The 26628-nt window shown below is 42.0% G+C and overlaps 5 protein-coding genes across 6 annotated transcripts; 3 read left to right on the forward strand and 2 right to left on the reverse strand.

Annotated features, from left to right (window-relative positions):
- The first annotated feature begins 911 nt into the window (after positions 1-911).
- Positions 912-4965, forward strand: LOC115672800 (cytochrome P450 724B1). The gene is made up of 9 exons (XM_030594753.2): positions 912-1411; positions 1651-1975; positions 2388-2540; positions 2797-3042; positions 3351-3437; positions 3539-3617; positions 3712-3818; positions 4142-4260; positions 4548-4965. Exons 1-9 carry the CDS (start codon positions 1182-1184, stop codon positions 4645-4647), a joined length of 1446 nt encoding a protein of 481 aa, XP_030450613.2. The 5' UTR covers positions 912-1181; the 3' UTR covers positions 4648-4965.
- A 2842-nt stretch (positions 4966-7807) lies between these two features.
- LOC115672437 (proteasome subunit beta type-7-A-like) lies at positions 7808-11912 on the forward strand. Its single transcript, XM_030594245.2, has 9 exons — positions 7808-7982; positions 8708-8868; positions 9828-9969; positions 10138-10234; positions 10322-10391; positions 10484-10588; positions 10823-10921; positions 11049-11136; positions 11576-11912. Exons 2-9 carry the CDS (start codon positions 8725-8727, stop codon positions 11650-11652), a joined length of 822 nt encoding a protein of 273 aa, XP_030450105.1. The 5' UTR covers positions 7808-7982; positions 8708-8724; the 3' UTR covers positions 11653-11912.
- Positions 11913-13232: 1320 nt separating this feature from the next.
- LOC115672896 (ras-related protein RABB1b) lies at positions 13233-16360 on the forward strand. Of its 2 annotated transcripts, none has more exons than XM_030594887.2 (6): positions 13233-13399; positions 13513-13652; positions 14876-14958; positions 15385-15589; positions 15688-15756; positions 16027-16360. In XM_030594887.2, the coding sequence occupies exons 1-6, from the start codon at positions 13354-13356 to the stop codon at positions 16114-16116; spliced, it is 633 nt and encodes a 210-aa protein (XP_030450747.1). In that variant the 5' UTR covers positions 13233-13353; the 3' UTR covers positions 16117-16360. The 2 variants fall into 2 exon arrangements, with proteins under 2 accessions (XP_030450747.1, XP_056170168.1); XM_056314193.1 differs by having other exon boundaries at positions 13247-13376.
- Positions 16361-18420: 2060 nt separating this feature from the next.
- On the reverse strand, positions 18421-20786 carry LOC115672435 (pre-rRNA-processing protein ESF2). Its single transcript, XM_056313590.1, is given in 7 exon segments — positions 18421-18438; positions 18441-18524; positions 19081-19211; positions 19297-19386; positions 19589-19656; positions 19816-19879; positions 20078-20786. Coding segments are annotated over 7 exon segments (957 nt in total). The 5' UTR covers positions 20580-20786.
- A 1901-nt stretch (positions 20787-22687) lies between these two features.
- On the reverse strand, positions 22688-23359 carry LOC115672759 (uncharacterized; the record flags this gene model as incomplete). The annotated part of the gene is made up of 1 exon (XM_030594689.2): positions 22688-23359. A coding segment is annotated over one exon (516 nt), but the record flags the coding sequence as incomplete, so codon positions are not given.
- Between the last annotated feature and the right edge of the window lie 3269 nt (positions 23360-26628).

Here is a 26628-nt window from a genome sequence, read left to right on the forward strand (position 1 = left end):
CGGGAACAAAATAAAAAAAGTCATTTTTGAGCAAAAATTGTTTCCGAGAACATAATAGTTACCAAACGCACCCTAAACCTTTTTATTCTTGAACATATTATATTAGTGTCAATTCAATCCGTCCAGTCAATTTTGGCCGTCCGACGCTGATGTGGATTTTTTAAAATAATATCGCCGGCCACAGGCGAGGGTGTCGCGGCACTAGAGGGGAAAAACTAAAAGAATAAAAAGAAAAAAGGGAAAAAAATATATATAAAAAAATCAAATATTATTTAAATATTAATTTAAAAAGTCCACGTCAGTGCCACGTAGGCCGGCCAGCGTCCATGTCGGTGATTTCTAGTCAAAATTGATCGAATGGATTCAATTGGTAATAAGTGAAAAGGTTTAGCACTCAATTGGCAAAAAGTGAAAAGGTTTAAGATTGAACGTACAAAAGTACAATAGGTTTTAGGACTTTTTGGGACAATTTTCCCGACTCTAAATAGAGCCGCACCCAGTCGATTGATCGATTCCTATAGATAGTTCTAACAGAGGAAGCAAGTGGCCGAATTGATTGATTCCGCCAATAGACCGCTCTCTACGTCAGAAACGCCGCAGCGTCAACCCTTCGCCGATTCTCGCAGACGTGCAGAAGTGCCGTGTACATATAGCTGCTTCCGAATGCTTTCGCTATAACCCAAACCGCACGAAAAAGAAAAAGGGTCGGACAAAACCTATGCCATTCTTTAAAAGGTCTTTTTTTTTTTTTTGCTAGAATTCCTTAAAAAGGATGGCATGTTCGGGTCATCGTGTCGCGAGAAGAGGTCGTATTAAGACAGGGAAGTGACAGATTTATGGCAGGTTATCGGCACGGAGTAATTTCTAATGTATAAACCACCGATAAAATGGAAAGTGTGTAAATTTTCTAAAGCGAAGGCAAGCGTCCGGCTGCTCCATCGGGATATCGCAATCCTCCTTTTGGGGAAACATGATTAACGCAGAACCAAAAGGCGGGCGAAAACAGCAGTGAATTTAAGTTGGTGGCATGTTATTTAAGGCGAGGAGAATACCAAGCTATCTCAAGAGAGCGATTCGCCAAAATTCACGTATAGTGCCGTGCTCTGCCGTGCTGTGCCGTGCTGCGCGGTGCGTGCGTGTATTTAGAGCTTTGTTTTTGCTGAAAAACTCAAAGGAAGGCCATGGACATCTTCTGTTGCCATTTGCCCGACACCGTGCTTGCTGTCTTCCTTGGCCTTTGCTTGGCTTTTCTGTTTCTCTTCTTCAGCTCCTCCTTCTCGAAGCAGGACGTTAGGGCGAGAAACCTGCCTCGGGGAAGCGAGGGATGGCCTCTTCTCGGAGAAACTCTCGCCTTCCTCTCGCCTCACCGGTCCAACTCTCTCGGTAGCTTCTTGCAAGATCACTGCTCTAGGTATGACTCATCGAGCAAATATGCATCCTTTTCCTCTTTTGTTTTCCTTTTTTTTTTTTTCTTCCGTTTGTCGGTCGCAGGGAGCAAAAAGTCAACCGTGAGCCTTCGATTCGGAAAAGACTCCGACAAACGGGGCAACCGAACCTTTCGGTTCGACTAGGCAGACTTTAGATACTGTTTGTCCACTATCTTTGGACTTGCAATGTAAGAGATGATGATCTCGTTCAATGCATGCGCAGGTATGGTAAGGTATTCAAGTCCCATCTCTTCGGGTCACCGACCATAGTCTCGTGCGACCACGAGCTCAACACGTTCATCCTCCGGAACGAGGAGAGTCTGTTCAAAGCGAGCTATCCGAAGCCCATGCACGGGATCCTCGGCAAGTACTCTCTGATCCTCGTCTCCGGAGACCTCCACAAGAAGCTGAGGAGCGTGGCCGTCAACTTCGTCACCGCCTCCAAGTCGACCTCCGAATTCCACCTCTGCGTCGAGGGGTTGTCAGTCTCCATGTTGGAGTCGTGGAAAGGGCGTGAACAAGTTGCCTTCTGTAAAGAAGCCAAATTGGTAAGTCCTCTTTTGATATGAGCTTAATTCAGCGTCTATCAAGCACACAAATGGTGATTTGATGTGAAATCTGCCGACCATGATGTCTTTCTGAGATTGAAGATATTATTTTCTGTTATACAAAATTTTAATACTTATAATCACCGCTAATTAAATTTGACAAAGCGGTATCAGAATGTCGATATGCTTGTACTTTCATGCATACACTTTAAATTTGCGATATTCATAATCATTTCAGCACCCTTTAGTATCCTGAGTAAAAATTCTATCCGAATCATCGATGCAGGACAAGATAAAAAAGAAATTATTTTTTAACTAGTCAGTGCTGTATATTAGAAGATTGGTATAGGCGATCATGATACTTGAAAACTCATTGTTTATATTCTCTCTCTTTTGTTTCCAATTTTTGCAGTTTGCACTAAGCCTTATGGTGAAGACCCTTTTGAGTATTGAACCAGAAGATCCGAGGGCAAGGAAGATACTTGCTGATTTCTTGACCTATATGAAGGGTTTCGTGTCCTTGCCCTTATATATTCCCGGCACCCCATACGCCATGGCCGTGAAGGTACACACTCAAAGCATAGGAATCTGAATATTGGGGACATTTCTTTAGGATATTTTTCTTAGCAAGGAATAATTAGAATATTTATCTTGATTATCTGTACATTTCAGGGGTGCGCATATATCTCTCTTTAATTATGCTCGTGTACTTTTTCATTGTTTGATATAGAAATATACATCTCTTATCTCTGAATATATTATATTCAATGTCTTATAGTAATGTCGCTGAAAAATCGATTGCTCTTTTGAACCCTGAGCAGGCAAGAGCGAGGCTTTCCTCAACCGTGAGAGAGATCATAGAAGAGAGAAGAAGGACAAGCAATGAGGTGGGTTTGAAGAAAGGAGACTTCATGGACGTGATTCTGGGGAACGAGGGGTTGAACGAGGAAGAGATGGTGAGCATCGTGTTGGACATCTTGCTTGGCGGCTACGAAACCACGGCCACCCTCATGGCCTTGATCGTCTTCTTTCTCGCCCGCGAACCCGCCTCTCTCCTCCAACTCAAGGTATAGCTCTCTCTCTCTCTCTCTCTCTCTCTCTCTCTCTCTCTCTCTCTCTCTCTCTCTCTCTCTCTCTCTCTCTCTCTCTCTCTCTCAATTAGACATAGCGAGTTCGTGATCATGCACGCATCAGCAATAACAGCTCAAGGATGATAGCTGGAATTTCGCCGGCAAATTTCATCCAGGAAGCCAAAGTGTTTTTTCAGTATACGTGTTGGAAGATATGTGTGTACAGTCAGTAATGAGTTTCAATTGAGAAGGTACTGATGTTTTCTTATCTCTCTGTCTTTGTTTGTTTGCACTTTTGCACGCAGGAAGAGCACCAAGCAATAAGGCGGAAAAAGGGGAGAGAAGAGCCCTTGAACTGTGAAGATTACAAGCAAATGGAGTACACTAATGATGTATGATCGAGATAACCACACATATTATATCCTTTTAAATCTTAATCAGTAGGACACACCTGCAAGTTCTAACATGCTAATGCAAAGCTTAAAATAAATAGGTCATATGTGAAGCTTTGAGATGTGGGAATGTGGTCAAATTTGTGCATCGCAAAGCCCTTCAGGACATTGAGTTCAAAGGTAGTTCTCTAGTGGTGTTGTTGAAACAACACCCCCCCCCCCCCCCTCTCTCTCTCTCGAAAACTGGATTAATCTTGTGAAAACACTCTTTCAGGATTGACCATACCTTCGGGTTGGAAAGTATTTCCCGTCTTCATCGGGACGCATCTTGATCCAACTCTTCATGAAAACCCCATGAAATTTGATCCTTCGAGATGGAAGGTGTGTACGAATATACTCTTTGGCTATAAAAATCATAAAAACATGAATAAGTTAGAAAAAATTCGATTACATGGTAATTACCCAATTTAAGTGGGATATGACTTGTATTGACGGAATAAATCAAACCTCCCCAATGATGAAGAAAAAGAAGCCTTGTCTCACTTATTTTGAAAGCATCTAAAGCTTTTCTCACTAGTATGGTTGTTTGAATAAGACCCAATGCATATAAAAAGCAGAAAATAAAGTAAAAAAAACAACATGTTTTTCTTATTTTTCCACTTAATCATCATGAAATGCAAGACCTTGTTCACGTATGTCGACAGGATAAAGCAATGAACAAGAAGGTCATGCCTTTCGGAGGTGGACTTCGACTTTGTCCCGGCGCCGAACTCGCTCGACTCATAATTGCCTTCTTTCTTCATCACCTCGTCCTCAGCTACAGGTACCATAAAAATAATATATTTATATATGGAAATCTTCATTCACGCCATACACTATGCAAGCAAACAATAACGTGTAATGCAATTTTGATCTTCGCATTCTATAATGATTCAAACAATAGACAGGCAAAGACGAATCTGTGTTGATACCGCAATAACGTGACATGGATACGACCAATCACGATGAGATGTTGCAGACATTGTAGCGAGAACACTATGCGATTAGTTTGGCTAGAGCCTTTACTTACATAAGCTGGTGGATCGCTTCTGTTGTTCATGTGCAAAGCAGGTGGAAGACAAAACCAGATGACTTCCCCATTGCGTACCCTTATGTGGAGTTCAAGAGGGGCTTGGTGCTGGAGATCGAGCCAACAGAACGCCACGGCTAATTTACAGACAAAGGAAGATATGCTAGAAGGACAGGTTTGTAGGGGGAGAATAAATAACAAAATGCCTTGATTACGTTCTTTTTTAATGTAAATGAAAAAGATATAATGAGATGGCAGCCTCTTTTTCCAACTTTGGGTCTTATATGATCGAAAAAACCCTAGGACTTAGGTAAGGTGAGAATAATGATAAATTGCCATTATCATCTTTTGAGGGACAAAAAATAGTCGCGAGTGGAGGACGATGAATGCAATTTGCACAGATGTAAAACGACAGTTACCTTGATTATCAATTAGATTATGCAAAGGTGACATTGGACCACTGCCTTTAAGATGCAATTCACGTGCCGACCCAAAGTGAGACCGGACACTGCCATTGATTGTCCCATTTTTTGGTCTCTCTTTTTTTACTCTTTAGCTCCTTTGCTATCTATGTTTATTGCAGAAAGGGATAAAAGAAGGCCCTGCAAAAAAAGAAAAATGGGATTCGAAATGAAATTCGTGCGCATCATTATCTGGTTCTGCACGTCGCATTGAGTATGGCAGCCGTGAATCATGCTAGGGTTCATCATTAAGACGTATCCGACAGATAAGATGGTGCATCATCTAGGAATCCTTTTCATGGTAAGTGAACTTTTGTCTTTGTTAGAACTATAGGAAGACAATAATGGAGAAAGTTCAGATTGAAGAAGTTCGAGTCTAACTTAACATGTGATGATGTAAGCGGTTGGTGCCTATCGCATTTGCATGTATCGACGATAGGGAATTGGTCGAGACATAAATGAGAGTGTTGTTGAGGGTAGGAAAAGCAAACCCGCTCAAGATCTTAGCTACCCCATGCGGAATTAAAAGCCTAATATTGTTCTTGAGATATGTCAGATGGATCTTTTCTATGATTGATGGAGGAATTACTTTCTAGTGTAATCATGAAAATGGTGATATTACTTACACCGAATAGAGATATTAATGTATGGTTCATAAAGCACGCAGATCAATATAATTTCGACCATTAATTACGTTACTTGTTTCATGAAATTTACATGGTTAAATTTTTTTTTTTGGTCAAAAGAAAATTTCATTCTTCACTAAAATGACAGATGAATGGATTCATAGAAAATCTCAGAAATCACCACAAAAAAGCAAGCTCCTACAGTTGCAAAACAAACCAAAATCCAGAAATCAAGGTATATTATCATAGCATGGTCGGCAAAAGTAAGCACACGCTCGTTCTTCAAGAAAAGATATGTGAATATATCCAAGAAAAAGGATCGGCAACCGATAAGCAAATCACACATCACTATCAGTGATGCGTATAAACCGAAATCTCCATATGTAGTTTTGGCTTTTGCTTTCAGTGGTGTGTGCTTACATTCGACGTCTCAAGACTGTCACCATACGAAGACAACAAAAGCACGTTAAACAAACTTAAATATGACACCTGTGAGCAAGTGCGAGACACTAGAACTTCTAATAAAAATATGTTAAACGAGCACAAATCTGACACAAAGGCCGCTGTAAACATTATTGAAACTTAAGGCTGATTACTTATACATTAAAACTCTTAGATCTAGATCTAGATCGGAAGAAAAAAACTCTCAGATCTAAGATCGAGAGAGCAAAACTCTCTAATCTAAATCTAAATCGAAAGAGTAGAGCAAGAAACAAGAGAAATAGAAAGAAGAGCAACCAAAGAGGGAGGGGAGCCCCTCCAGAAGTTGAAGAAGCGAAGAAGGGCTGAAACTCAAAAAGGGAGAGGGAGAGTTTTTAAAAGGTAGAACTTAGGCATGGTTAATGATTGAAATGGGTTTGGTTTGCCTGATTTATAAACCATCTAATATTTTCAACGAATGTCACTCTCGCGGTGTTGGGAGTCGTGAGCGATGCTTACTTCAAAATTATGTTGGAGGTCAAATTTGTGCAAAACACACTTTGAGTCCAATCGTTGAGTTTCATTTCATGGCAATATTAACTCCAACAAAATTGGTTGAGCAACCGAGCGCTTGAAGTTGATGTGAATGTGACAAATTTTGTCAAATCATGTCGTCTCGCGCACAAAGTAATCTCGAGGGCTATTGCTCGACACATCTATAAGTGAAATCCTGTCCAATGCACGTGAATCATGTGAATGTGGTGGTCTGTTTCACGTGCACCTATAAAAATTAGTCAAACCAATAGGCTTAAATACTTGCACACAAAAAATAAGAGTATTATTTAAGGTCATACATTTCATACGCAACGAGGGTCCATCTAACTCAAAAGGGATTAGTCAAATAGATCGAGACACAACTTTAAGTGTCACTTGAAGAAGATTGTTCATGTGCGTGACTACCGACGAAGACTATATCCTCAGTGCCGCTCTTATGATGGCTCGTTATAGGTTGGAAGACTAGAGTCATTTGATGAGATTAATGGAGGTACTTTTCAATAGAGATAATCAACGGATGAGCAGCCTACTTGTCCTGCTCAGTAGACCCATCAAATGGGTGAGTCGAGTCACGTTTGGGTTGGGCCAAACATGATTCGGCCTAAATATACCCATTTTGACCAATTTCTATGCAATACAAATCTAATGACCCATGCCCAATTTATACCCGACTCAATCATATTGCTAAAACACTTCCATATTGAACCAGCTAGAAAAACTTATACCCAAACCGAGATGAGAGTGTAGAGTGAATGAGCGCAAAATCAAGTGAATGCGAGAGAGAATAAAGAGAGAGTGGCAAAGGTAGATTGGGTCTAAGTAAGTTGTAAACCTATATTCGACTCATTTATAATCCATTTAATACACATATTATGTTTAAACTCATTTACAACCCATTTACTGAATATAACTAATTCATACGACAACTTAGCCTATCATATATGAATTAAGGAATGAGTTTATGACCCATTCTGACAGGTCTACTGCGCAGGTCCGGAAGATGAATAGGAGCTGGACTGGCATGAGAAAGCCGACCGGCTCAACCATAGTCCGGGCCCGACCTGGATATTTCTGCGTAAAGTAATATGTTGCAGCTCGGGAGCTACAATGGGCCCACGTTAGGGCCCGGTTCATTCAGGACCCGCCCAGTGATCAGGCCCAGCCCTTCAGGCGCCATTACCGGCCCAGTTCACGCGTCACTAAGCCGAGACCGAGAGAGAGAGAGAGTCCTCTGCCATCTTTTTTTTTTTCTTTCTTGACGAGGAAGCCGGCGAGAGTGACGAAGAGAAAAAACTAACGAGAAGAGGCAAAGCCTGTGTGGAGCAAAACGAACGAGCAGGGTCACATTCTCTCTCTTGCCTGTCGTCTCTGCATTGTCAGTGGATCGATCCTTCGGTGTCCGCTTCGTGCGCAGGTTTCTCTTCGCTGCTTTGTTGGCTTCGACCGCACTTCAGTTGTGTTTTGTCGTCGACTCGTAGGAGCCTTTGGCTTTTGTTCTTCTTTCGTTAGATTCTGTCGTTGTCCCTGAATCGTTCCTGTGAGGTTGCGGTCAGAGGTCGCATGGCGAGATTAGGCAAAATTTGTTGCTTCCTTTTGACGTGAGGCTGGAGGGAGGAGGATAGTGAGATAGGTAACTTGCTCGATTAAGTAGCTCGATCAATCGAGCTTCGTGTTTCCGGTAGCTACTTTGTTGTTAGCGTCTGTATGATCATTTGCTACGAGGTGGAAGAATGTTTGTGGGGTGACAGTAACGGTGCCGTGAGAATCTGTTTGGCTTGGACCAGGTTCTGAGGATGGGAGCTTTTTGTTGCTGTTGGCGGCATCGGTGGTGGCATATCACACCTCTTAAAGATCTAATTATCTATAGTCAGCTGAATTCTGCCCTTGTTATCGCCCTCCGGGGTTGGTTGCTTCTGAAACAGGCTTCTTGTCGTGGGGTCTTTGCTAGATCATGCATGTCTCTCATTAGAGCAGTTACGAGTTGTATTTTTTACTACCATGTTGTACATTGGACTATATCGAGATGAATTTTGTGGGAACTTGAAGATGGCTTGTTTTACCCTCTTTTAACTATGTTTCTCTCATTGGTTAAGTGATTTCTGTGGGTGGACCTAACATTTCTTGGCTGTCTTTTTGTAGGTCTACTTAAATCCAAAATGTCTAAAGCAACAATAGATCTCCCTCCAAAAGGTGGATTTAGTTTCGATCTGTGCAGAAGAAATGATATGCTATCAAAGAAGGGTGCTAGGGCTCCGTCATATCGGAAAACAGGAACAACCATTGTTGGAATAATTTTTCAGGTATTGCTTTACATTAGATTTGTTTATCAGCGCAGTGAGCTATTATTTTCTAGCTACCACTAATTAAAGTGGTAATTAAGGGAATGTGTAAAGTTCAACTATGTTTTTCAGATGAGCGAGCCAAATATCACCTTGATAGTCAAGTCTCCTTCAATTTGCTTTGTGTTTGTGATTCCAAGGCCAAAAACCAGTGAACTTGGACCAGTGAAATATTAGAAGTGATGTCAGTTCTTGGGTAAACACCCTGTAAAATCTTGTGTATCTAGATAGGCTAACCTTATTTATATGAATAAATTTCTCCAGCCTTTCTGAGAACCTTTGAAATTATCATAGCTTGGCTGGTTTCATTCGTACTGATTATGATGGGCACTACTGCACTTTAAACTTTTGTCCTTATGTCTATTCTATATAAAACTTTAATTACTTAGTGTTTGTTTGGATTCACTCGGCTGAGAGGTTGTTGATGAATCCTACTGTTGAGTATTTGCTTTTTAGTTTCCAATGAGAAAGTACCGGTTAGAGTGATACCTGACCTATTCTAAGAAACAATGGAATTTTGATGCTTTCTTTTTGTGCCTTATTGGTGCTTACGATCCTTAGTCAATTCATGGGAGTGGTAGGGCTGTCTTAGACATCGCATGGCTTTTTTTTCTTTGGTTACAAACCCCCCACCCCCCCCCCCCCCCCCCCACCCCCCCCACCCCCCCGGCCCCCAAACAAACACCTCAATTCCCATTTTCGCCGTTAAAAGATTAGCATTATTTCAATCCTGAGTTGATGTCATTATATTTTGCAAGAATACTAGAGGGTGAAATAAGAGCATATTAGAGTACAGTGTATTGGCCATAGCAGTATTGGACCGTGAATGGTTATATGTTTGATGTGGGTTTATCACTTTCGATAATAGTTAAATATGCTCATTTGCATTTCTCTGTCTTCTTGAAATCTTCTTTCTGTAGGATGGAGTTATTCTTGGAGCAGATACTAGAGCTACCGAAGGGCCCATAGTTTGTGATAAGAATTGCGAGAAAATCCACTACATGGCACCAAACATATATTGCTGTGGTGCTGGGACTGCTGCCGATACAGAGGCTGTGACAGGTTCAATTTTCCACTTTACACTTATCTCTAACATTAGCTTGGAGTTATCTGATATTTTCGGTGTCAAGTCTGTACTTACTAAAAAAAGTGTCAAACCTGTGATTTCTCACTATTGTTTTGGTGAAGCTTACGCGTTTATTTCTTATATGCTGTCCTTCCGTCCCTCAGACATGGTAAGCTCGCAGTTACAGCTACATCGCTACCATACGAACCGAGATTCTAGGGTTGTGACAGCTTTGACCCTCCTTAAGCGACATCTTTTCAGGTATTGCTTCTCTTTTTTCCTGATTTAGTGGTGGTGAACATATCTGAAATTCTCTCTTCTGATTCTGGTTCTATATGTCCTACGCAGCTACCAGGGTCATGTCCAAGCTGCTTTGGTACTCGGTGGTGTTGATATCACAGGACCTCATCTGCATACGGTGCGTTTGAGATAAAGGACTGCTGGCGATGCCTCTTTTGGCTTGATAAGCTTAACTTCTTGTAAATTTGGATGTAATGTCTTCTTCTGCAGATATATCCCCATGGATCAACTGACACCTTGCCATTTGCTACGATGGGATCTGGTTCTCTGGCTGCAATGTCTGTATTTGAATCAAAGTATAGGGAAGGCTTAACTGTAAGTCTTTTTGTTATATTAGGGATGGTTGCTAATTTTGCCAAACCTTCTTTTGTCCACCTTAACTGTAATTCTGGCTGATTCAATCAATTACAGTTGTGTTTAGCATATCTTGTACTGCGTCTAGTTATATATATGTCTTTGAAAGGAAAAAGGGAAGGATTAGCTCATAGTTTGTCTCTTTGGAAGAAAACTGAGGATATTGATGGAGCATTCATATTCATTTTCCTGCAGAAAGATGAAGGAATTAATCTTGTTTCCGAGGCGATATGTGCTGGTATATTCAATGACCTGGGAAGTGGAAGCAATGTTGATATTTGTGTAATAACGAAGGTCTGTGGTCACTCACCAATTGCAATTCTTCCTGTACCCAAAAGTGCAAAAAGCAAAGAAACTTGTTTTATTAGAGATCTATTATGAGACTTGTGTTGATGTCCAGTTTCTCCAATTTTGTTCACAGGGTCACAAGGAATACCTCAGAAACCACCTTTTGCCGAATTCTGATGTTTACGCACTCAAGAGGGAGTACACTTTTCCTAAGAAGACTGGTCAGTACCCTTTACGCTGAGCTCTTTATTGTCTCTTCATGATTTGTCGTTACAATTTGTTCTAGCTTGAGTTTTATGTAGTAGATATACGATATTGCTGAAGTAGCTTGGTTTTACTTGTTTTGGGGATCTCCGCAGCATTAGGGTAGTTTTCTTGTCTGGCAGTTTTTTTTCCTTGGCCACATTTCTGTGTCTGACAGTTGAGAAATGCATTTAGACACCATACAGATTTTTGGGCTTCTCAGAGTTCAGCAACCACATGACTTTAAGCACAGTAAATACAGCATATCATTTGTCTTGCTCTCATGATCTATTTAAAGCCAAAATTTCAGGTTCCTGTGCTCTGAGTCACGATTTCAATTCTCTCCTGTTAAGTGACATGACTGCCATTCAGTATGGTTGTTCGGACTTTATATGTTTGTGCCTTCTGTGCTTGCAGAGGTTCTGCTGACCAAAATCACGCCATTGAGGGAGAAAGTGGAAATCATTGAAGGAGGAGATGCGATGGAAGAGTAATCATCACTGGCGGTTGGAGAGGGTTGAGCTTTTCATTGGCTCTATTGCAGCTCCGATGCTTCATGAACGGGCGTGAGATGGGCGCATATAAATTCGAGTAGCTGCTAGCCTTCAATTCAAAAGCTAGAGCGACTGATTTGCTTGTTCATCCTTTGCGCACTTATGTTTTGTGTAGCACCACCTTAGTGACATCTCAAGTTGAGCCTTGCTCGAAAGCGCTTGCTGTTTAATGGATTTCATTCAGGCACGGTTTGAACTTTCCTCAGGTGTCCGTCCGTCATGTGAAATTTTTTTGATATGTCAGTAAGGACCGCTGGACCGCGCATGAGTTAGGAAGCAGATTCGCAGCTCTTTGGCCGCATATTGTGCGCTTTTGGCCGACGAATCGCAGGGCCTTGATCTCATGGTTACGCAAAGCATATATGGTAAGGGGTTAAATGGACCGTGCCAATTCAGTCTGGGACAACATCCGACCGGTCTAAATCGATTAACTATGTTGGATCGATCTGTTGGATTGAAACCGGTTTGGTCCGAGCCTCGAAATATAATTTTCTTCGATGATGTTAGTTACTAGTGACGGATAACGTAACGCCAAGTAGTCCATTTTCTCTAATTCAGAAAGGAAAATGACACAAACAGTTCCTGAACTTTGATCCAATATGCAATTTGGTCCCTGAACTTTTAATTTTATTCAATGTAGTCCATGAATTTTAGCCGGATATTCAATTTGGTCCCTGAACTTTTAATTTGTTCAATGTGGTCCCTGAATTTTTAGTATGTGTTCAATTTAGTCCCTGAACTATTTGAAAATGTTCAATGTAGTCATTCTATTAATTCAAGTGTAAGGACTACATTGAACATTTTCATATAGTTCAGGGACTAAATTGAACAAGTGCTAAAAGTTCAGGGACCACATTGAACAGATTAAAAGTTCAAGGATCAAATTGAACATTAAGCTAAAGTTCAGGGACTACATTGAACAAATTAAAAGTTCAGGGACCAAAATTGCACATTAGGTCAAAGTTCAGGGACTGTTTGTGTCATTATCCCAATTCAGAATTCAAAGTTCGCTCCGGTTAAAACTTAAAAACAATCAAAAGGCCCACCTTCAATCTGTCACCATTGACCCAGAATGCTGATTTGGACATTAGAACGGATTAGACTAATAAAGCTTGCGTGCACATTTTTATGTTCGCTCATTATCGCACGAGCATTTAGGGACTATTTCGAGCCCAAATCACGCTGCTATATCAAGAAAAAGCTCAATGTAAAGGCAACATAGGACTAAAATTAAATGTCGAAAGTGTCTAATACCAGGTGTCGTGTCGGGTTGTCCCTTTAATCAAACGTCGCTATCCGGATTAGCCCCGCGATTAAGATTGGGGGGGTTTAATTACAATGTTTTGTGATTAAAGAAGGAAAGATACGATGCGTATGTGGAAGCTTGGAAGCAAAGATGCCTTAAGAAGCGTGCGCCGGTGACTCCCCTACGTCGCTTCCGTTTACTTTCCTCCCTCATCTTCCTCCTCTTTTCAAATCCCCCTCATCCACATCCGATTCCGCTGTTTCACCCCCCTCTCTCTCTCTCTCTCTCTCTCCCTCTCCCTCTCCGATCCCGCCGTTCCAGCAGCCCCGCTGCCCCCCCTCCGCCGCCCTCCGCCACCCCCGCTCGGCGGCGGCGACGACGACGACGTCCCAGTCATGTCGTACGACTACCTCTTCAAGTACATCATCATCGGCGACACGGGTGAGCCCCCCCCATCCGGACCCGCGGAGCTCCTGGTTTTTAGGCTCTCCGATTCCGGAAACCCTAATTTTTCTTTTTTTTTTATTCTTGTTTGGGGGGTGCTTTGCTTGCAGGCGTGGGCAAATCGTGCCTGCTTCTTCAATTCACGGACAAGAGGTTCCAGCCCGTCCATGATCTCACCATCGGTGTCGAGTTCGGCGCTCGCATGGTCACCATCGATGGTAGACCGATCAAGCTGCAGATTTGGGACACGGTGAGCTGCGTTTCTTTCTTTTCCTCAAACAAATGTTTCGCGACTTTGTTTCGACATCGTAGACTTCATGAGCTCGATGAGCTGAACCGCGTGCCGCTCGGTACGGTCTTGGATTGAGGTTTGTAAAGGTTTGTGTTTTGGGGTCGTGGCATAAGAAACTAGTGCGCTCTTGCAATTTTTAGTTCGAATTGGGACTCCGTAGTACTTTAGTGGGAGACTTGCGATTTGTTGCTGATTCTGAGATGGACCCGATGGATGATGACTTTTGCCATTTGGAGGAACTCTCCTCTAAGAGTTGAAGATGGCTATAAGATATCATGCGGCTCTTCGATCTCAGTGTCTTGCATTTCTATATTTGTACTTAATCGGATGGGACATCGAGTTGGTTCACAGGCAGTTGTCATTAGCATGACGAGCTTTCGGTGATATGCTGATTTGTCCCAAAATGGGTAACGTTAGAGTATCTTGTTGGCAGTGATGGAATTTCGTGTTTTTGTGTTTTCATTGTATCTAGAAGCATTGGATGTGTGAAACTTGTAAGTTCTGCTCTATGTGGGGACTTTTCTTGTCATTACTTCAGAAGCTTTGTTGAATTAGTCCTTTAATTCTCGGAAAATACTAGGAATCGAAATATGGAAGTCGAACTGCGGCCTCCCGTCCCTGTTTGCTTTACAAGCTGAAGGATGACTGAAGGAGGGACTTATCAGCCTGGAGGTTGGGAAAATTTTAGTGAAGTTATTTAATGCCCTGGATCCGTCGGCCGACTGAAGTAAATATCAAGCAAAATTGAGCTTGTTTTTAGCAATATGAACACGTCATTAGTGGCCTATGTTTAGATTAATCACGGGACGACAGATGTCATAGTGGTGAATTGTGGCAGTGAAGGTCAGTCCTAGTCTTGGGACATGATGTACCTTTTCCTCGCGGTCAATGAGAAAACTTTGAACTTGATTGATATAACTTGTGTCATTAACCACGTCAAAGACGGAGAGATGCAGAGAGAAGCCAGTGATACCTACTTCTACGCTATTTTGGCTCGTATAGAGTAGTTTACATGGAACCTCTTTCTCCGCATTTCCAGTTAGTTGTTTTTTTGTTTATACATCCGCAGTTTGTCAAAGAATTCAGAAACGCTTGAATTTGAGATAATGCACAGTACAATTGTCTGTATGTTTACACTAAGTATTGCTCATGACTCATTTGAAATCTTTGTTTCATTACAGGCAGGACAGGAATCTTTCAGATCCATCACTAGATCTTACTATAGAGGAGCAGCTGGAGCACTTCTAGTTTATGACATCACCCGGTATGTAAAATTCGAAATGCTAGTGTCTGTCTGTTTCTTTTTTTTCTGGGAGGGAAAGAGAATGGGTAGAATGATCTCCTTACGATCTCGTGTCCAGGTTAAATTAGCTACTTCCTTAGACATTGAGTATCTTCATAATATGGATGTTGCTAAACGGCAATGAAAGCTATGCTGCAAACTTAAAAGGGGAGAAAATGTGATCAACAGATTATGAGGATATAGAACCTATGATTAGAGAATATTTACATTGGAATCTGATGTTATCATCCATCGTGAGATACAAGTGTCAGAAACTTTAGAAATTTGTTGGAGGAATATAAAGTTATGAAGAGTTCCCTGGGGAGATGTGTTACAGTTTGTCTTATTATCGTGATCATTTTGTATTTTTTATTTTTTTGCTGAGATCAGAATTCTCTTGTATTTTAGGAGAGATACATTTAATCATCTTGCAAGCTGGTTGGAGGATGCTCGGCAGCATGCAAATCCTAACATGACAATCATGCTTATAGGAAACAAATCTGATCTATCTCACCGGAGGGCTGTCAGCAAAGAAGAAGGAGAACAGTTTGCAAAGGAAAATGGACTTCTATTTTTGGAGGCATCTGCAAGAACAGCACAAAATGTTGAGGAGGTGATTTCACTCTACCATCTCTTCTCCATCCCATCGTGGGTGAGTCCACAGCAGCATGACATTGGTCCTTACGATCTTGTACCTTTTTAATCCTCCAGGCTTTTGTAAAGACTGCATCACAGATCCTACAGAATATACAAGACGGAGTATTTGATGTATCCAATGAGGTATACGTTCTCTCCCCCACTACACAGACATAGCTTATGTTTATCAGCCAAGATACACACACTTCAAACTTTTCAGGTTTTGATTTAGCTGATTTTTTATTTTCAACGCTAGCACGAGTCGTTGATGGCTATTTCATTTGTGTGGATGAGTTGTAGGTTTCGTTGAACAACCGGACCATATGTATGCTCAATATGTCAGATTTAAACGTGGGCAATTGTTTCAAAAGCGATTATCTTAAAACATTTTGTTGTTTCAAATTGCACTTGCAGACTTCTGGAATCAAGGTAGGATATGGACGCCCTCAAGGTCAAGCCGGTGCAAGTGGAACCGTAGCTCAGCGGGGTGGATGTTGCAGCTGATTGAGGACAGTGCAGCATTGGTGTTGGTGATCTTCTGCGATCTGTCAATTCTGATCTTCGCCCTGAAATTTTCTATATGTTCTGATGCTGCTTTAGATAAAGTGAAATGTACAGATCTGCTCACAGGCGTTCCTCGATAGCTATCATATTTGTAGACCCAGTAAATCTCTTGATCACTTTGACTTGCTCCATGTCATGAATGATTCGTCTCTGTGCTTTAGGAGCTTGCATGATTTTTAACCAATTTGGTCATCGTTGGAGTACCTTCTCAAAAGTATGAAGTTCAAATGACTGTTTTCTCGATTGGGCATGCCCACTCAATCTGCGGGTGAACAAGGTGAATCAAGATGAATTTCATCTTGAATCTTGTGAATAGCAATAGAAACATGGCACTACTTGCGTGCGCGTCTTCACTTATACTACAGATCAGCATAACCTCGCGCAGTCAAGTGAGATGACCTTTTATGCTTGCACAATCACTCGTATAGATTTAAGTTTGTAGTAGGACACTGGGAGGGAAGGTAACTAATGTTAATAACAAACGGCATACTCTTTGCATGCAAGGTTAGTTTTTATACGTTCAATTTTCCCTGTACTATACAAGGTGGAAGCAGCTTTACTCTCGAACTCTGTTCATAACTAGTTTATATATTCCACGGAGTCATTGACCCACTAGAAATGAGAAATTTCGTGATTTTTCATTCACATATTCATGGAATACGATGCGGGTCATCACTGAGGCAAAATTGCTCAGTGTCATGTTCTTTAACGCGGTACGTTCCGATTGTTCCCTCTCCCTGTTTTTTTTTTTCAGCAGGGTTTTTTCTCTGTTGAAGCCGTCGCCCAGCCCTCTTTTTTGAAGCTACATCCTCAAAGGAGAGAACTCTCTCTCTTTCTCTATCCATCTTCCTTTCCCTTTTGGTTTCTCTATCTCTTCATTTTCAAGACTTCTTCTTGATTTCGTGGACAACACGGTTGACATCCTTCACGAAAGTGGGGAAATTTGTCCCTATGAGCCCTGAAAATCGAAATACAAGTGCCTTGGAAGATTCTGAAAATCGAAACACAAGCGCCTTGGAAGATTCTGCTCTCTTTGGATCTGCTCATTCGCTTTAGTTTCGGGTGCTTGCTCCAAATAGTCGAGCGTTTTGCAAGTCTCCGAGGCTCTTCTACCACTGCATTCAAAAGTAGGCTTATCTAAAAGTGATTTTGTGATCAATTAGTATCTTTTTTACATCTTTTCTCTCCCGATCTAGAGCTTGATTTAGATTTTGATGCTTTTTGCATCTCCTCTCTCCCTAGATCTTGATTTAGATTTTGATGCTTTTTGCATCTCTTCTCTCCCGATCTAGAGCTAGATTTAGATTTCACTACTCTTCTATCTCGATCTAGATATAGATTTGGGATATACAAGGCGTTTTTTATGCTCTTTCGTCCTGTTGGTGTTGTTATCTCTATGCAGTAATGGTGCTAGAGACACCGAACCTAAGCGAGCATTGTCTTTTGGCATAGCTGTATCTACTAGAGTGAAATCTAGAGGAAAATTCCGACGCATGCTCATCACCAATGATAATATGAGATTCGGTAATTGGTTGCCGATTGTGCTTTTGATGTGATGACAGATCCATTCTTGTAGAATGAGCAAGCCTCTACATGCGGCACCAAGTTTATTCATTTTTTAAATTTACTTGCTTTTTGGGATTTGCATTTTTGTCTTAAAGTCATGTACCTCTCTTTCATGTGAAATAAAAATTTTCCTTCCAACAAAAAATAGAAAGAAAAACCTTGGTACGACCTATCCTCCGTCGTACAGAGTTTAAAACAAGATGAATCGTGTCATTTATACTTCCACCACATCTCAGGCATTACAAATCAATGAAGGTGGCAGATACACAACAGAATCAATTGATCTTAAAATATAAGGAGCCAAAGGAATTTTAGGCCAACAAGTTCAGTAAAGACGGGAACCGCTACTAGCGTATAATTGAATGAACCGAGTGACTGATATACCAGCAAAATTGTAGCCAAACAAAATTGAGGCATGTTCCCATATAAGTATTTTACATAGTCAAAATATGCTGTTGAGCACATATGCCAGAAAAATGTGTTGTTATCAGGCTTGGCTTTTTACGGCCAAATTAGACACCTGAGAACAGTGCGACTAAGAAGCGCCGAACACCTGCAGACAAGAAGTCGTGCTTCAGACAACGGTGCAAAGATATATATCTAATAGTGTCTCGACAAAGGAAACTTACCCCAGCCAGAATATCTTTAGAGAGACGAGGTTTGTTTTGGGCTGCATTTTCAGCAACCGGTTGCTTTTGTGGGAACTGGCGAATCACCTTCACCACCGGATGGCTGATCGGTTGCTCAGGACTTTTCGCTGAACCTTCTTGTAACTCTTGCTTCTGTAAAGCAAAACGACGACACAGGGTTACCACCATAACTGAAGTGATTGACATGAAATATATCGTTGAAAAGGTAAAAAGATAATTACATCTTTCCGGAAGAGTTACAAATTTCATACTTGCACAAGATTAAGAAGAGTTATTTCTGCTACCACATCCTCTATGGATGATATGAGCAAGTCTTTCACACATGACACGCCCAAACGACACTGATGAACATGTCTACACAACAAAAGATACTCCAAAAAGATGTTAGAGGGTACTTCCCGTAGTCTAGGAAGATAATTAAAGTATTCACACAAGAAAACAGTACAGGTTTTTTAGATTCCCAATTTTTCAAGGATGTTAAAAGATGCTTTGCGTATTCTAGCCATCTCTCAAGAATCAGTACCAGTGTCCGCCATTAGACCTTCAAAATGCATTCTCAAGAGTCATGATGAGGTCTCTGCTCAGCCTGGTGTTGCTGACTAGTCACTAGTGCCAAACTAGAAATTGCTAAGGTCTTGCAAGTACTATTATGAAACATCTACAAGGAGTACGGAGAAGGACCCTTTACCTTCTTGAGCCGTTCTTCTATGGAACTTAAGGCTCGGGACTTATCGACCTTAGAAAGATAGAAATCCCGCTCCCTCTTGGCAGCGGAAAGTTCTAAAGCCAGCTTTTGCTCCCGAATAGCATTCTTATAAGCTGCATTACAAACATCACGATACAAAACACAATCAGCTCCAGCAGACAACGAGTATGGCATGAAATATCTCATCGTGCTACGTACCGATTTCTTCAGTAAGATCATCCCACTTGAATTTGCTCAAATACTTGATATTCCAGAGATCATAATAAAATGAGGACCTCTTCTTCCCTCCTTAACAGAATCAAACATACAGATAATTAATAGTAGACACCAAGAAACATATTCAACAAAGCTCACGAACAAGGCAAATCAAATGCAAAAGAAAGAGTATTAACAAGAACTAGGGGCAAAAGGTGCTCTGTTTAAGTACTCAAAATATTCACTTTTGGCAAAGCACACCCACCATTGTTCAATAAAAGGAATGAAAAGTTACCTATTTGTTCACCATTTAACACGTCGGCAACTCTCTTTGCAACACTTTTCTTGGCAAATTCAACCCATCTGCACAACAAAAACACATTAAATCAAGGAAACAACATACGTCCACAGATCAAAAACCTAATACCGATGGTATCCAGAAGTCAGCTTTTGACTGAGGTAAGACTAATACAGAGCATAAAAGAAAATGCGAAACTTTTGCAAGTCCAAAGTGGATCATACCCTTCCGAGAATTCTTGTCCACGAAAGCCGCCAGCTCGTTTGCGCTTCACTTGAGCCGCGGGATCTATGATGTAAGGTATACATAGCTAGTTACAACAAGCACGTCGATTACGTTAACAAGGAGAAGCCTTACACTTCGCCAAGAACCGCTTGTAAACCACAAGTACAACCAAAAGAAACTTCGTTCCAGCAAAACGCGGCAATCCATAACTTCGAGCGGGAACAAGTTAAATCAAACATCTAGGAAGGGCATTGCATGTACCTTCAGGTGCAAGATATATCCTCTGAATCTCTCCATACTGAGAAAGAATCCGACGAAGTTTCACATGATCCATGTGAGGAGGAATCCGGCTCAAGTAGCAGACCCCGCGATTCCCGGCTCGAGCAGCCTCTTCCGCCAATTGCTTCTTCTTCTTCTTCCTAATTGTCTTCAACGGCTTCTCGCCATTCGATTCCATCTTCAATTCGTCCGGAGGATTCGCGGAGTCGACATCCCTCGCTCTCGCAGGGCCGGCGCCTTCATTCTGATTACTATCCTCTCCGTTCTCACGACCGTCAATCTCGCTATCGATGCTCATAGCTCGCTGTTCACCGCCCTCCGCAGCTTCCTCTAGAAGCTTCTTCTTCCTTCTCCTTTTCCTACTCTCCTCCCTCTCGTCACCGCCGGCCTCCGATTCCCTTTCGCTCACCATTGCCTCGATCTCCTTCTTCTTCTTCCTTCTCTTTTCCTTTTTGACAGTAGAATCCAAGCGTTCCTCCTCCATTGAAGTCGATCCCGCGCGTCTCGTCCTCGTTCCCTCAACGAAACCTATGACAGATAGTAGGAGCGGAAACGACCGAGGCTCTCACCTTCCGGCGATGGCGCGGCGGCTGGCTGGCTCAGGCGGCGGTCGCCGTTCGCAGAAGAGGGCGAGAGCGAGGAGCAGAGGCGACGAGTCGGCTCGAGTGCCAAGAGGGGAAGACAAGAACACCGAAGCCATCGGTTACTTCGAAGCTGATACAAAAAGCCCATGAAAATGGTGGGCCAACAAATTCAGGCCCAAAATGAAACTTGAGATATCTTTCATTTCGGCCCAAAAGCCCACCTATTTGTTGCAAAATCTAAAGGGAAAATACCACCAAAAACCCCAAATAATGTCATTTGTGACAAATTTATCTTAAACTTTTTTTTGTAACACGAAAATTCCAAACTATGCCATTTGTGACAAATTTATCCTGAACTTTTTTTGTGACACAAAAAATCCCAAATTATGTCATTTATAACACATTTACCCCACATTACTTTGGCCCATGGACATTTTCTTCTTTTTCCTTTTTCTGTTTTTTTCCTTTTTTAATTCTTTTCTTCTCTTCAGCGGAGGAAGCCGGCGAGGGCAGGCCTCGCCTGACGCCAGCAAGGGCAGCCCTCGCCCCACCCCGACGCGGCGAGGGTCGCCTTGCCGGCTTCAGGCCCGTCCACGGAGAAGAAGAAAAAAAAAAAGGAAAAAAACAGAAAAAGGAAAAGACGAAAATGCCCATTGGCCAAAGTAATGTGTAAATGTGTCACAAGTGGCATAGTTTGAAGTTTTTCGTGTCACAAAAAAGTTCGAGGTAAATGTGTCACAAGTGGCATAGTTTGAAGTTTTTCGTGTCACAAAAAAAGTTCGGGTAAATGTGTCACAAGTGGCATAGTTTAAAGTTTTCGTGTCACAAAAAAAGTTCGTGGTAAATGTGTCACAAGTGGCATAGTTTGAAGTTTTTCATGTCACAAAAAAAAGTTCAGGGTAAATTTGTCACAAGTGGCATAGTTTAGGATTTTTGGTGATATTTTCCCAAATCTAAATGAAGTCCTTTGCTTTTTCAATTACAGGAGGAACTAATTTTTTTTTAACTTTGCCTCCATTTATTTCGCGAAAAATGAATAATTTAGAAAATATTTCCCTAAAAATGATACAATAAGAAATGAAGGAGAAATATTTTCTTCGTCCACAAAGATGATTAGATATAAATTGGTTGTCAATGATAAAGACGTTTTTCATTGACCGGTTATTTCAAGCGTTATGAACAATCATTTATAGGAAAATACTTGCCAATTCATTCATTTTCCACGAAATATACGAACCCTTCATTTTCATCATCTTTTTTTTTTTGGCTTTTATCGTGTTTATCCAGCCGCTTCCCAACCGAGAAATCTAATTTACCTCTCCATTTTTTTTTTTTGTCTCTCTTCTCTTTTCTATATACATGTGGGTGGAATGCTAACAGAAATCAAACCCCGGATCCGATACTCTCCAACTCCGCCCCCCCATTCATTTACCAGCAGGGCCACATGTCTGTTGGTAGGTGAATAATGCACTAAATATCACGAACATCGACTTGTTATTGAGGACCAATCCACTACATACCGATAAGGACAACAAGGTTGCCATTCATTTGGCTTTTGGAAAAATGCAAAAAAAAATTAGGTGAAATGGTTTTTCCAAAATGCAAATAGCGTTTGGTAGAGTGCAATTTAAAAACACGTTGGAAAGTAACTTTGACTTAAATGTTATCTAGAAAAAACCAGATCTAATGCCAGCCAGTTGTCGACGGTCCAGATCTGACACAGGCCAGCCTCGCCTGAGGTCTTGCCGACGCCAAATGAAAGTTTAGCGAGGGTAAAGTTGGAAGAAACAATATACATTAACATTCCGAAAAATGCTTATGTACCTGCCATGGGTCAAAGGCCTTATAGGCCTTGTATATACAATTGCATCTCCTTAAAGAACTCAAAAAAAATTTGTCAAACGGTACTTGGATTTGCTCGAAATGCTTTTGGGAAAGTGGTCATCAAAAGCACCTCAAATCTATCGGTCGTAATATATTTCTCTACAGGGTCGACAAAGCTTTGGCATTGCACGTTGGGAAACTGATCCAATATTCGAATTTTCGGGTCGGGTCACATTTGATATGGACCCTGATTTTGCACGAACAAATCGACCAAGCGACCCGATCCGATAGATAAACAAATCAGAGACGATTATTACTGGAAGCAAGAAAAGGCTTCTGCTTAATAAGCGAAGCTCTGAACGGAGACCTTCGGAAACGATCCATGGCCTCCGGCGCCATACGCACGACCTCGCTCGCCGCCGCCGCCGCCGGATCGCTCCAAGCGCTTCTTTACCGGCATCGGGTTCACCTGGAGGAACAGGTAGTTGCCGGCGAAGAGGTCGCCGAAGTGGGACTGGCTCTCCCTCAGCCTCCTCACCACCTTCGCGCACGAGACCCTGACCGCCCTCACCAGCCTCGCCCGCCTCCGCAGGAGCCTCCTCAACCCGGGGACCCTGAGCCCGAACCTCTTCTTGACGGCGACCCTCTTGAGCCTAGTGTACCACGGCTTGGACCTCGCGATCGCCCTATGCCTCTCGAAGGCGACGTCGCCGTCGTCGCCGTCGACGCCAGGGCCCTCTGTTTTCAGTCTCTGGTATCGGAATGTGGCGGCGGACGCCATGTGAGAGAGAGAGAGAGAGAGGGAGAGGGAGAGGGAGATGGGGGTTGGGGAATGAGATGTCGCCAGATGGGAGAGTGTGGATCACTTTGAAGGAGGATCTTGTGGAGGATGGATGATAGATTACATTACGGTTGAGCTCGCAGCGGCAGTTGAGTTGCGTTAAATGCTAGTTCAAATCCTTGCAGTTGGTTTCATTTCAGCCGGACTTTATGAGCCGATATCAATGCTTCTCAACGCGACCGACACCGACCGGTCTAGCATCAACTTGGCGATCGGTCGATGGACGGAAACCCTTCCTGCCTTCTCGACCGTCGTCCGCATGTTCGTGGTCAAGATCAGATCACGCGTGCCAGTCAACATACCGTTTGCTCCTTCCTTGTTGACAACGTGTTGCATCCATCGGTCCATACTCAGTAGTCGGATTTTGCTCTGTTTTAGTCGATGACTTTGATTTGTCGCTAGGGCCCTGTTGGAAGGACGTGCCATCGACGAACGACGTCGGGGATGCCGGCCAAATTAGGGGTGTGCAATAGAACCGGAAACCACTCGGACCGTCCGGGACCGTCCGGAACCGGACCGGGACCGATGGTTCATAAGGGACCCAATCCGGTTCCCGGTTCCAATTTTTAGGAACCGATGGGTATTAGTCCAGTTCCTAGTTTCAGGAATGAAACCGCCCGCACACCGACCCAGACCGAACCGGTAATATAATAATAAATATATATTTAAAAAAAATTAAAAAAAAAGAGAAAAATCATAAAATTTTAAACTAAACCTAACTCGCTCGACGCTCGGTCTCACATTGAGCAAGGAAATACCTTCTTTCACTTTCGCCTCGCGCTCACTCTCACTCTCACTCTCACTCTCTCACTCCTCTCGGTCGATGCTCACCTTACCATCTCCGACTCTCAATCTCCGTCTCCGTCCTTGGCTAGTGGGACCGATTCCATGGACCCACCTAGGAACCGGACCGTCGGTGCAATCCGGTTCCCGGATGGGTCCATGGAATCAACAGACGGTTCCCGATTCCAATTTTTTAGAACCGGTTTTTAGTGGGCAATTCTCGGTTCTAGGGTGGGAAACGCCCACCTGGACCATGCTCACCCCTATGGCCAATGGCAGCTCGACACCACCACTTAGCGAAAACTAGGGGTAACTTGACGATAACTCGGGCTCGAGGGAAGTTGGTCGAGGAACTAGTGGGGGTCATTGAAGACCAAATTTAGACTACCTAGAGCAATGACTCGTGGTGGCGGTTCATACTGTTGGGAAAATATCAACGTGAATCGGGAAGAACAATGAAGTCAGACTTTGAGGCGTGATATCACTTTCTTTAAGGAATTATTTGCCCCACAATGTTGCTAATGGTTACTGACAAAAATCCTCCAGGATACAACAAAATCTCAATGAGAATATCAAATAGCAATTCCGGTATTTCTCCAGAGCCTCTCAAGAGAAACAATTAGAAAAGATGGCTGTACATCTCTTGGAAGAAATGAGAAATTGTTGTTCTTAATGAACAAAAACGTTGAAAAAAAAATTTATACGTTGAACAAACACAACCTTTTGAATGTGGAGAAGTTATGTACGAACAGACACGACTTTCCAAAGGTTAAGAAATTACGTCCGAATAGACACAACCTTCCAAAGGTTGTAAAAGCGCATAATAACCGTTAGGCAAAATATAATAAATTCGAAATTAAATTATTAAAAAATAACCGTCACTCTATTGCGAACAGTCACATTGTTTCGATATGACAAAACAGTTATTTTATAATAATAAATTCGAAATTTAATAAATAAATAAAAATGATCGTTGATTAGTGCCAAATCTCGTCCGTGTGCACACTCACATCCTTTCGATGTGGGACAAGCCACCTCTTTGTTTGTTTTACAAACAAACTACCAACACATACTTAGGCAAACGTGATGTACCAAATGTATTTCGACTTTTAAGAACAAAAATTTGCGGGAACATATGTTTCCCCTTGAACGTGAATGCATTTTTAGTTATCTAAGACTTATATAAGCGCAATATGAACCTATAAGAACAGCTATCCGTCTAACTACAAATGCGAAAACACGGGCTAACGCGTTTAAGAAAGACGTCTTTGGAGGTCGGTGTGCAAAAATCCGACAGGGAAATGCAACGCCGGACTCGGCGGACTCACAAGCCAAACATTAGGTATGAAAGATGCAAAGCCTTTAAGGTTCCGCGTTGGAAGACAACTATCACTCTTTTCTTTGTGTAGGTGACATGAAAAATGACACAAACAGTCCATAAACTTTGACTCAATGTACAATTTGATCCCTCAACTTTTAATTTGTTCAGTGTAGTTCATGAACTTTAACCCAATGTTCAATGTGGTCTCTGAACTTTTAATTTGTTCAATGTGGTCCCTGAACTTTTGATACATATTCAATATAGTCCCCGAACTTTATAAAAATATTCAATGTAGTCATTCCATTAATTCAAGTTCAGGGACTATATTGTACATTTTCATATAGTTCGGGGACCAGATTGAACATGTACCAAAAGTTTAGGGACCACATTAAACAAATCAAAAGTTCATGGACTACATTGAATATTAGACTAAAGTTCATGGACTATATTGAACAGACTAAAAGTTCATGGATCAAATTACATATTGAGCCAAAGTTCAAGAACTATTTATGTCATTATCCCTAGGTGAAAAGAAGCACATGAATTGAATGGAGATAGACTAACTCCGAAACCGCCCTGTTTTCCACGCCGCACGTGAATGAGTAAAGAAGGGTCTTCGGCTTCCAAAAACCACAAATTGAATGGAGAGGAGGTTAGCTTCTCCAAGTCATTTCACAGTCAAGATCCGCCCACACAACAGGCAGCTCTATCGAATTAATTGGCAAGATTGTTAGCTTGTAGAGAAGTTGACCCAAAAGGCAAAAAGGTCTTCAATATGAAATGCATGATTTACCCTGCCAATGTTAGCTCCCCACCCTCGACAGCTCTTGACATGTAAATTTACGGGTGGGCGAGTCCATGGTGTTCAGAGGCACCGTACTTCTGAGCCTTTTCGCCATCGGATCGACAAGCAAAGAAACAGAACCGTCCAGGTTGAGATCTGATGAGCTTTTTATCCAGCGGATTGTAAGGATACGATACCTCTTCGAAATGAGAAATAGATCTGTCCGGACAAACACAACCCGAAATTGGCGAATCGATCCAAGAAAAGAAGAGGAAAAACAGAAAGTTGGGTGACAAGTCCTCATCATCAACCGGGCCCTTTGCAGCAATAATAAATGAGGTTGGTTCAGCCACTGAATTGAATGAAACAGCACAAATAATATAGCAACCCACCAAA

The sequence above is a fragment of the Syzygium oleosum genome, unplaced genomic scaffold (genome assembly GCF_021117445.2).
Source record: "Syzygium oleosum isolate NSW1041296 unplaced genomic scaffold, Sole_v2.1 Sole_v2.08, whole genome shotgun sequence".
In the NCBI taxonomy this organism is placed as follows: domain Eukaryota; kingdom Viridiplantae; phylum Streptophyta; class Magnoliopsida; order Myrtales; family Myrtaceae; genus Syzygium; species Syzygium oleosum.

What these genes read in the sequence shown, in the direction of transcription:
- LOC115672437 (XM_030594245.2), top strand. Translation starts at nt 8,725, where the DNA reads ATGTCTAAAGCAACAATAGATCTCCCTCCAAAAGGTGGATTTAGTTTC. An exon ending in CAGGACCTCATCTGCATACG is followed by an intron (nt 10,392 to 10,483) that starts GTGCGTTTGAGA and finishes CTTCTTCTGCAG; the next exon opens with ATATATCCCCATGGATCAAC. An exon ending in CACTTTTCCTAAGAAGACTG is followed by an intron (nt 11,137 to 11,575) that starts GTCAGTACCCTT and finishes CTGTGCTTGCAG; the next exon opens with AGGTTCTGCTGACCAAAATC.
- LOC115672896 (XM_030594887.2), top strand. Translation starts at nt 13,354, where the DNA reads ATGTCGTACGACTACCTCTTCAAGTACATCATCATCGGCGACACGG. An exon ending in CATCATCATCGGCGACACGG is followed by an intron (nt 13,400 to 13,512) that starts GTGAGCCCCCCC and finishes CTTTGCTTGCAG; the next exon opens with GCGTGGGCAAATCGTGCCTG. An exon ending in AGCTGCAGATTTGGGACACG is followed by an intron (nt 13,653 to 14,875) that starts GTGAGCTGCGTT and finishes GTTTCATTACAG; the next exon opens with GCAGGACAGGAATCTTTCAG.
- LOC115672800 (XM_030594753.2), top strand. Translation starts at nt 1,182, where the DNA reads ATGGACATCTTCTGTTGCCATTTGCCCGACACCGTGCTTGCTGTCTTC. An exon ending in TTGCAAGATCACTGCTCTAG is followed by an intron (nt 1,412 to 1,650) that starts GTATGACTCATC and finishes ATGCATGCGCAG; the next exon opens with GTATGGTAAGGTATTCAAGT. An exon ending in CATACGCCATGGCCGTGAAG is followed by an intron (nt 2,541 to 2,796) that starts GTACACACTCAA and finishes AACCCTGAGCAG; the next exon opens with GCAAGAGCGAGGCTTTCCTC.